General features: G+C 39.8%; 1 protein-coding gene, 1 non-coding gene and 1 pseudogene across 7 annotated transcripts in view; 2 read left to right on the top strand and 1 right to left on the bottom strand.

Annotated features, from left to right (window-relative positions):
* AHCYL2 (adenosylhomocysteinase like 2) overlaps positions 1-9816 on the top strand; it is a 209616-nt gene that overhangs the window by 181843 nt on the left and 17957 nt on the right. For all 6 annotated transcript variants that reach the window (XM_017549545.1, XM_017549546.1, XM_017549547.2 and 3 more), the window contains exons 9-12: positions 598-661; positions 1139-1227; positions 4555-4625; positions 9505-9599. In XM_017549545.1, coding sequence (XP_017405034.1) covers positions 598-661; positions 1139-1227; positions 4555-4625; positions 9505-9599 — 319 coding nt within the window. The remainder of the gene's footprint in view (positions 1-597; positions 662-1138; positions 1228-4554; positions 4626-9504; positions 9600-9816) is intronic.
* Positions 392-453, top strand: LOC119474233. Its single transcript, XR_005203519.1, has one exon. It is a non-coding gene; the product is annotated as a U7 small nuclear RNA (small nuclear RNA).
* LOC119474226 lies at positions 8759-9499 on the bottom strand (annotated as a pseudogene).

The following is a 9816-nucleotide window of genomic DNA, read 5'->3' on the forward strand; positions in this document are numbered from 1 at the left end:
CTCTACTAAAAATACAAAACATTAGCTGGGCATGGTGGCGCGTGCCTGTAATCCCAGCTACTCAGGAGGCTGAGGCAGGAGAATTGCCTGAACCCAGGAGGCAGAGGTTCTGGTGAGCCGAGATCGCGCCATTACACTCCAGCCTGGGTAAGAAGAGCGAAACTCCATCTCAAAAAAAAATATATATATATATTATCTAATAAATGTATGTTGCTTTTATGTTTAAAAGTTGCTGTGTTACCTACATCTTCTTCCTTTCTGTACCATTTGCAAGAAAGGGGAAAAAACCCTTACATATAGGATTAGCTGGATGGCAGGGAGTGAGAAAATAAGTATTTTATTCAACCTTTCTTTCTGGTCATTAGTTTCTCTAGGACAGCAACCAGACTTTCAGTGTTACATCTCTTTTAGAATTTGTCTAGCAGGTTTTCTGATCTTTACCAGAAAACTCCTTAAAAAAAAAAAAAAGAAACCAGACTTTCTTTCAAAATGAACAACAAACCATCCAAAAAACCCCATGAAAACAAAGAGATTCAATCTAACTTCCAGGGAGAAACAAGAGCAGATTTTCTGATCTAATGTTTTTTTCCCCCCCAGACTTAAAAGGACAACAGACATGATGTTTGGTGGAAAGCAAGTGGTAGTCTGTGGCTATGGAGAGGTGAAGTTTAACCTTTCATTTATTAGGTGTTTTAAATGGGTTTTGTTGTAATAATTCTGGAATTTTTTATTTGTATGGACTTAAGAGTACGCTCACGACTTTAGATGAGAAAAAGAACTTCAGAGGCCCTCTGGTTAAAGTACAGTCTTTCTTTCTCCCTTTGTGTTGCTCCCATTTTTCCTTAAGCTGATCTTCTGACTTGCTCCAGTACCACTGTTAGTGATGTTCTTTTAGCTTGTGTTTTGATTATGAATCGTGAGTGTGGGTGTTCTTGTGCACATGAATGCGGTAAGAAGGAGCCAGGGGTTTGTTTGTGAGCTGCATTCAATTATTTGTTCTTCTTGTTTTCCCCAAGCATGAATCTATTCAGTGAAATTCCTCTCGGGGGTGGAAAGAGGGGGTGCACTTTACCAGAAGCTTTGAGAAATGGTTTTGTCAGTGACTTTCCTTAATGTGTGTGCTCTTTCTCGTCTTCAGGTGGGGAAAGGGTGCTGTGCTGCCCTGAAAGCCATGGGCTCCATTGTGTATGTAACTGAAATTGACCCCATCTGTGCCCTGCAAGCCTGGTAAGCCTCTACGCCACCATCTCACTTGCAATCATGGAGCTGCCTCCAAAGAATGGCCTAGTTGATGCCACATTTTATTTTAGAGGGGCCCAGATCCTCAGAGAGGCTGCCACTAACTCTAAGCATGTGTTTTTCAAAGGTCAAGGAGCTCCGCTTGGAGAGAGCAGAGACTATCAGAAAAGCGAAAATTTAGAAATCCTGTGGAGATAGTAAAAGGGATTCTGTCAGCCAGAGAACAAGTAGCCCCTTACCTTTTCAAACAATGATCAGAAAAGAAATTGGCAGGCATCAGGTGCCTTATGATGTGTTACACTGAAAATAGCCCTTCTATGGTATTTCTCCCAAAAGTGTATAACCTGAATCTAATTGTGAGGAAACATTAGACAAATCCCAATTAAGGGTAAAATCAACTAACTCTGAGTGGAGGGTATATGAGAATTATTTACACTGCTATTATAGTTCTTAAGTTTGACATTATTCTAAAATTAAAAGTTAAAAAAATAGTTCCTTTCTTATCTCTAAAATGCGGGTAATCATACCTACCTCATAGGATTGTCAGAGTTCAATAAAATAATAGTTAACATAGGCTGGGCTTGGTAGGTTCATGGCTGTAATCCCGGCACTTTGGGAGGCTGAGGCAGGAGGATTGCTTCAGCCAGGAGTTGAAGACCAGCCTTGGCAACATAGGGAGACCCCATCTCTACAAATAATTTTTTAAAATTAGCTGGGCATGGTGGTGCATGCCTGTGGTCCCAGCTACTTGGTAGGCTGAGGTAGGAGGATTACCTAAGGCTGGGAGGTTGAGGCTGCAGTGAGTTGTGATTATGCCACTACACTCCAGCCTGGGTGACCCAGCAAGACCCTGTCTCAAAATAATAATTATTGTTATTATATATTATATATTATATAACAAATACATAATTATATAAGGTACAGAGCTGCTGCCACATAATAGATGCTCACTAGATTGTAGCTATTATTAAAATTGTCTCTTGCCATCCTCAGAGAGTGGGAAATACCACGGTCCTTAAAAACTATTGCAGAGTCTGAGTGTCTATAGCCTAGGGGAACCATCATCCTTCTAGTACACTAAGGGTTTATCATAGGAACCTGAACATGTTTTAATAACACGTTCTTAGATTCCTTCTCAGCACATATCACAGTATCTAATGCATAGTAAGTGATCAATTCATGTCTACAGGATAATCTAAACAGTATTACAGTTATCACAATTTATTAAAACAGTATCACAGTTTATTAAAACAAAATTTTGTAGACTCTTGACTCTTTTTCTTTTTTAAGAGATGGGATCTCACTATGTTGCCCAGGCTGGAGTGTAGTAGCTAGTCACAGGCATAATTGTAGTGCACTACAGCCTCTAACTCTTGGCCTCAAGCAATCCTCCTGCCTCAGCCTCCTGAGTAGGCCAGGACTATTGGCACATACCACCATGCCCAACTTCTATAAATCATGAATCCTATAGACATGAATTGATTACTTACTGTGCATTGCATACTGTGCTATGTGCTGAGAATGAATAAGATGAATAGATAGATGAGATAAGGTCCTGCTTTTAGAAGCACACAGGCAAATAACCACTGTGCCGCATAGTAAATGCTGTCATGTAGTTAAACAGCACATGCTTCTGTAGGAACATAAAGGAGAAATTGCTAACTGAAGAGCAAAGGAGCAGGGTAGAAAGAGACGTCAGCAGAGCTGAGTCTTGACATTTGTATAGATGTTTTCCTAGTTTGGAAGTATATTTCAGGTACAGGGAACATGTGTGTTGTTTCCAAGGAAGGAGATAGCATGGCATATTTAAGAAGCTGGAAATATTTTAATATAGTTGGCAGATGAGATACATTTGGGGGAGTGGTGCTATCAAAGGTAGGAGTCATATGTCAATAAAGTCACATATCACTTAAGTATTTGGGTCGTATTATAATCCTGCCTTATCCTTAAGAACAGGCAGTCTCGCTGAGGTATTTTAAGCAAGGAAGCAACATGATCCAAATTTCATTTAGGAAAATCACTCTGCAAAATGATTTAGAAAGATGTAAACCTATCGCTTCTCGGCCTTTTGGCTGAGCTCAAGTGTAGAAAGATGTAAACCTAGAGGCAATGAGATTGGGCCAGGGGTTACTATAGTAATCTAGGCAAGAAGTAATAGACCTAAATTTAAGCAAAGCCAGTATACATTGGAGAGGAGAAGACAGATGAAAGCGACTTTTAAGGAATTAAAGAAAAAGAGCCAGATTTGGTGACAACTTCAGTTAGGAAGAGGCAGCAAGGACGTTCTTGTTTATATGGCTCATACAGTTGGATGAACAGTGATGCTATTGATCAAAATAGAAAATATAGAAGAAGAAATAGATAAGGCTCTAGGTTCAGAGTAGATAATAAGTTTATTTTCAAACACAGTAAGTTTGAGATCCTTCTGGGACATTCATGAGGTGCTATCCAGTGGCTAATTTGATCCTTGGCTATGAAGCGTCAGAGAGATCTAACCTAAAGATATAAATGTAAAAATCAGCCACCTATAAGTAGTCATTTGCAGCCAAGGGAAGAGTATGGTTCTCTACACTGAAAGGACAGAGAAAAGAATAAAGGCATAACCATACAGAGTACCAATATCCAAAGGTTGGCTGAGGTTGAGGAAAAACAGTTAGAGAAGTAAGAGGAAAACCAGGAGTGATGTATGATGGAGTCCAAAGGATTTAGAGTTTTAAGAAGGCAAATAATGTTTAATGTAGTAGAAGAAATCAAGTAATAAGAGTCTAAGAAGTTGGGCATGGTGGTATGTACCAGTAGTCCTGACTACCCAGGAGGCTGAGGCAGAAGGATTGCTTGAGGCCAGGAGTTAGAGGCTGTAGTGCACTATGATTATGCTTGTAACTAGCTACCACACTCCAGCCTGGGCAACATAGTGAGATCCCATCTCTTAAAAAAAAAAAAAAAGACTGAAGAGTCTAAGAAATTTTGCGTTTAGCCTTCGGGAGATCACTAATGATCTTGAAGAAAGCACTTTCAATGAGGTAGTTGGTTAAGTGGCTAAGGGGTACTTTCTACAGTTTCTAGAAATGCGGTCAGGGAATCTCATGGTAACCCCTGGTTCCCTATTATCAGGACGAAATAAGTTCCATGATGTAAAGGGACCTTTCATTTCTGCCTTGTATGAACTGAGGAAATTGTTTAGATTTTTCAGTTCTAAGAATAGCCTAGCTATCTCAAGAAATGACGGCGACTTCATAATAGCTTTTAAAGTTCTGTGTTAAAAGGCTCCCCAGCTGCCTGTTTAGGTTAATTGGTCATGCTTTATTTCAACAGTATGGATGGATTTCGACTGGTGAAATTAAATGAGGTCATCCGGCAAGTGGACATTGTTATTACCTGTACAGGTATGATAATGACATTTTAAATGGGGTGGCACTTTGGAATGCTTTTATGGAGCAAGTTCAAGATGATTAGAAATATTCTGAAAAGCCAAACTCTAAAAGCCAGAGAGAGAGAGAGTAGCCCACAAAGCTGGTCAGGCTTTCACATTTTTGCTAATTCCTTAGAGCTCTGACCAAAGGTCATTACTATGTAAAAAAGTTTCTCTTCACCCTTTTAAGGCAACTGTTATATCTCCATTCATCCTCGGAGATTGCTAGAGATGAGATTCAGTTATAAAGTTTTATTTGGGAAGCCAGATCTTAAATGTACACTTGATTGTTTATTTTACTTCCAAAAGTGATGTATGTTTCTCTCTCGTATGTAATTAAGGCAAGGCTAGAGAGAAATTCTTCATAGTTAAAGTGGAAGAGGTTATTATGTTAATTCCTGAAGAGGTAGATGTTGAGTTTCAAAGAAGATGCAGAAATGGCTAGTTTCCTCTAGGGTAAAATATTTATTTTATTTTTATGGTAGAACCGTAAACCACAGGAACACTGGTTTTCTTTTATAATTCTATTTTAGAGTGGGAGTCAAACAAGAATAAAAAGACATTTGTAGTTGTAGCCTCAAGGAGAGTGAGGATCAGAGAAGAGGGACCTTAAGAAGCTGTTCTTGGTTCATATCAGTCCCCTGGATCTCTTTTGCTTGTTTGTTTTAAATAGAGATGAGGCCTTACTCTCTAGGCTGGTTTTTTGTTTGTTTGTTTGTTTGCTTTGAAATTTAGAAACAAATTTTATTTAAATCTGAAATATAATTCCTAAAATATCAACTTTTCCAGAAAACCATGCTATATAGTAATGCATTGCCTCTGTCATATTAGAACGTGCATTAGACTCAAATACAAAAACCATGAAACAAATCACCATCCTTCGACAATTTGAGCAAAGATAAAATGTCTGAGAACAACATAGATGGACTTGCAGAGGATGGGCTGTTTTACTTCAAGCGCCGTTTAAAAAAAAAGAGCACAAATGCATGGGTTTTCAGGTATATACATTAAGTTGAACCTTTGGCACTAGGAATCAGGGCATTTTTTTCACATAGCATTAACACATGTTAGAAAATTGTGTAGTGTCTTGTGTAGTGTCAAAGGGATAGGAACCACCAGCATTCAAGCAATGTTGTCAACGAGGCAATAAAATGTTCTGCTGAATGTTTCTTCTTTGTTCTAATTACTGCATACACTGGTAGCAACTTTGAAATGAGAAAAGGAGCTTACGCTCTTTTTATTTTCTGTTTAAAACAGAACAGAAAACAAAATGAAACATAAGCCCTGTTATACATTAATGATTTTAAAGAACATCAATTTTACAAGAAAAAGACTAAGAACAAAAAGTGTTTATAGATACAGGACAAAAATGGTGAGCTGTCTGTAGATGCTCACAGGGCTTTGTAGTGGTACTCATCAGAAGCCACTTTGTAATCACTGGCAGTAAAGAGAGATGCAGAATTCTTTGCCAGATATTTTAGGAAATCATGCACATAGCCAAACAACAATGCAAGGCTTTTCTCATCAAGGGGCGTATAGGCCAACATTGCTCCAATTCTTACAAATAATCTCAGTAGGTGTGGTGCTCCATAAAACCTGGGACATTGGAGCATCAGGGTGAGCCAAGAGGATTTCAGCATCCTGGGGCCTCTCAAATCTGTAGAGCAGCTGGCATCAGGTGATCCTCCCACCTCTGCCTCCCAAAGTGATGGGATTATAGGTGTGAGCCACCCTGCCCAGCCTGGACCTTTTAAAAAAAAAAAAATTGCTTTTTTCGAGTTGTAATTCATTTACTACACATTTCACACATTTAAAATGCTTACTGTTTTTTTTTTTTAGTAATTCACAGGGTTTGTACAACCGTTGCCACAATCTAATGCTTTTACTGAGTTGTAATTCACATCATAACGTTCATCCTTTCAAAGTATACAGTTCAATGGTTTTTAGTAAAGTTGTGGAACATCCCAGTTATCTAATTTTTATCACCCCAAAAAGAAACCTCTTATCATTAGCAGTTATTCCTTATTCCATCCTCCATAATCCTCCAGCCCTATTCTGGACATTTCATATAAGTGGAATCATAGCAACACTGTGAAAAGAAGAGGAAAAATAATAATTTTTTTTAAAAGGAATCATTCATGGCCAGGCACAGTGGCTCATTCCTGTCATCCCAGCACTTTGGGAGGCCAAGGTGGGTGGATCACCTGAGGTCAGGAATTTGAGACCAGCCTGGCCAACATGGTGAAACCCTGTCTCTACTAAAAATACAAAAAATTAGCCAGGAGTTGTGGCAGGTGCCTGTAGTTCCAGCTGCTCGGGAGGCTGAAGCAGGAGAATTGCTTGAACCCAGAAGGCCGAGGTTGCAGTGAGCTGAGATCACGCCATTGCACTCCAGCCTGGGCAACAAGAGTGAAACTCAGTTTCAGAATAAAAGGAATCATTCAATATATTGTGGTCTTTTGTGGCTGGCCTCATAGCAGGATGTTTTTGGGGCCTGCCCATGTGATGGCATATATCAGTACCTTAGTCCTTTCTATTGCTGAGTAATGTGTCATTGTGTGGTTATACCATATTTTATTTACCCATTCATCAACTGGTAGACATTTGGGTGGTTTTCCCTTTTTGGAATGAGGAATAATGCTGCTATGGAAATTGAATACAAGTTTTTTTATGTGGACATATATTTTCAGTTCCCTTGCATATTTTCTAAGAGTAGAATTGTTAGATCATACAGTAACTCTATTTTTAACATTTTCAGGTGGGTGTGGTGGCTCACACCTGTAATCCTAGCACTTTGGAATGCTGAAGTAGGCAGATCACTTGAGCCCAGGAGTTCCAGACCAGCCTGGGCAACATGGCAAAACTCTGTCTCTACAAAAACAAAACAAAACAAAAAATTAGCTAGGTGTGGTCCCAGATACTCGAGAAGCTGAGATGGGAGAATCACTTGAGCAGTTCAAAACAAAAAACAACATTTTGAGGAATTTGCAAGCCTTTTTTTTTTTGGAGATGGAGTCTCGCTCTGTAGCCCAGGCTAGAATGCAGTCAGGCAATCTCGGCTCACTGCAGCTTAATGTCTCCCAGGTTCAAGCGATTCTCCTGCCTTAGGCTCCTGAGTAGCTGGGACTACAGGTGCACACCACCATGCCCAGCTAATTTTTTGTATTTTAGAAGAGACGGGGTTTTGTTGTGTTGCCCAGGCTGGTCTCAAACTCCTGAGGTCAGGCAATCCACCTGCCTTGGCCTCCCAAAGTGCTAGGATTACAGATGTGAGCCACCATGCCCAGCCAGAATTGCCAAACTTTTTAAAAGTGACTGCACCATTTTACAATCCCAATAACAATACGTGTGCCTTCTGATTTCTCCACATCTTCACCAACACTTATTACTGTCAGTCTTTTTGATATTGCCATCCTAGTGAGTATAAAGTGGTATTTTGTTGTGGTTTTGATTTCTATTTCCCTAATGACTAATGATGTTGATCATCTTTTCATGTGTTTATTGTTCATCTTCTTTGAAGAAATGTTGATTCAGGTCCTTTTCTTTGTTTTATTTATTTATTTTTTTTATTTTTTTATTTTTTGGAGACAGGGTCTTAGTCTATCTCCCAGGCTGGAGTGCAGTGGTGCAATCACAGCTCACTGCAGCCTCAACCTGTAGGGCTCAGTTGATCCTCCCACCTTAGCCTTCCTAATAGCCAGGACTACAGGCACATGCCACCATACCCAGCTTATTTTTTTATTTTTATTTTTTTTTAGAAATGGGGCTTTGCCATCATGTTACCCAGGCTGGTCTTAAACTCCAGGGATCAAGTGATTACTTCTGTCTCAGCCTCCCAAAATGCTGGGATTACAGGCGTAAGCCAGCATGCCTGGCATGCTTATTTTTAAATTGTCATCTTCTTATTGGGTTGTAAGAATTTCTTAAAACAAATCCCTTATCAGTTACATGATTCGCACATTTTTTTTCTCATTCTGTGGATTATCTTTCTTAATGGTATCATCTGCAGCACAAAAGTTTTTAATTTTGACATAGTCCAGTTTATCTACTTTTTCTTTGGTTGCTTGTGCCTTAGGTGTTGTATCGCTTAAAATACTATTGCCTAATCCATCACAAAGAGTTATTTCTGTGTTCTTCTTCTTCTAAGAGTTTTATAGTTTTAGCTCTGCAATTAGGTTATGATCCATTTTGGGTTAATTTTTATATATTGTATGAGGTAGTGGTCCAACTTTATTCCTTTTCATGTGGATATCTTGTCTGGGTTTTTTTTGTGGTTTTTGTTGTTATTGTTGTTGTTTTTCTTTCAGCGCCTTCAATTAGGTTCTGTGGTCAGAATGGTAGGCAGGGAGTGGGAAAGGTGGTGCTTCTTGAGCCCCACTTAGCAACTGGTCAGTCCGCATCCTCCAGCATCCTGGATCTTGCTGGGGTCAAAGCAGTTGGATTCCACTGCTTTGGGGAGGCCACTGGCCTCTTGGTATTTCACAAGCCTCTCAGTTTTGCGGCAAGCCCATTCTTGCATTCTGTAGTCAGGCAGATAGGCCGCAAAGGTGCTGCCAAGGACCAGGATGATGGAGAAGCCAAAGAAGACTAGTTGCATGTTCCAGACATCCAAAACGGGGTCCTTGGCATAATCATGAGAGTCTGGATTCTTCTCATAGATATTTTTGTCCTTGAGATCTGGGTCCTCCTGCCAGTGTATGGTTGATTCTGGGGCTGCTTTCCTGCCACAGCTGACAGGGCAACCATGGTCCTGGAGAAGCTGGATTCCCAGTGAATGCGGGTGGCCGGGAGCTCTCACGTCGCTGTGGCCACCAAAAGATGGCGAGCACTCAAACCTTTCTTCTGTTTTTAAGGAAACAAGAATGTGGTAACCAGAGAGCACTTGGACCGTATGAAGAATAGCTGCATCGTTTGTAACATGGGACATTCCAACACAGAGATTGATGTGGTAAGATCAAGTGGCTCATTACTGGGGGCTTTTTTCTCTCCTTCACAAGAAACAAACTGGAAAATGAAAAAGCAGGGTCACAAGCCATTCTAAACATGACTATCCTGGCAGAGTTGTCCACATGTTTTCACTTACTAGCCCTATAGCCTGTGTTTGTGGAGACTATGAAGTTTCTCCATCTCATTTTAGTCATTTTATTTTATTTATTTATTTATTT

This window comes from Cebus imitator, unplaced genomic scaffold, assembly GCF_001604975.1.
Source record: "Cebus imitator isolate Cc_AM_T3 unplaced genomic scaffold, Cebus_imitator-1.0 Scaffold219, whole genome shotgun sequence".
In the NCBI taxonomy this organism is placed as follows: Eukaryota; Metazoa; Chordata; class Mammalia; order Primates; family Cebidae; genus Cebus; species Cebus imitator.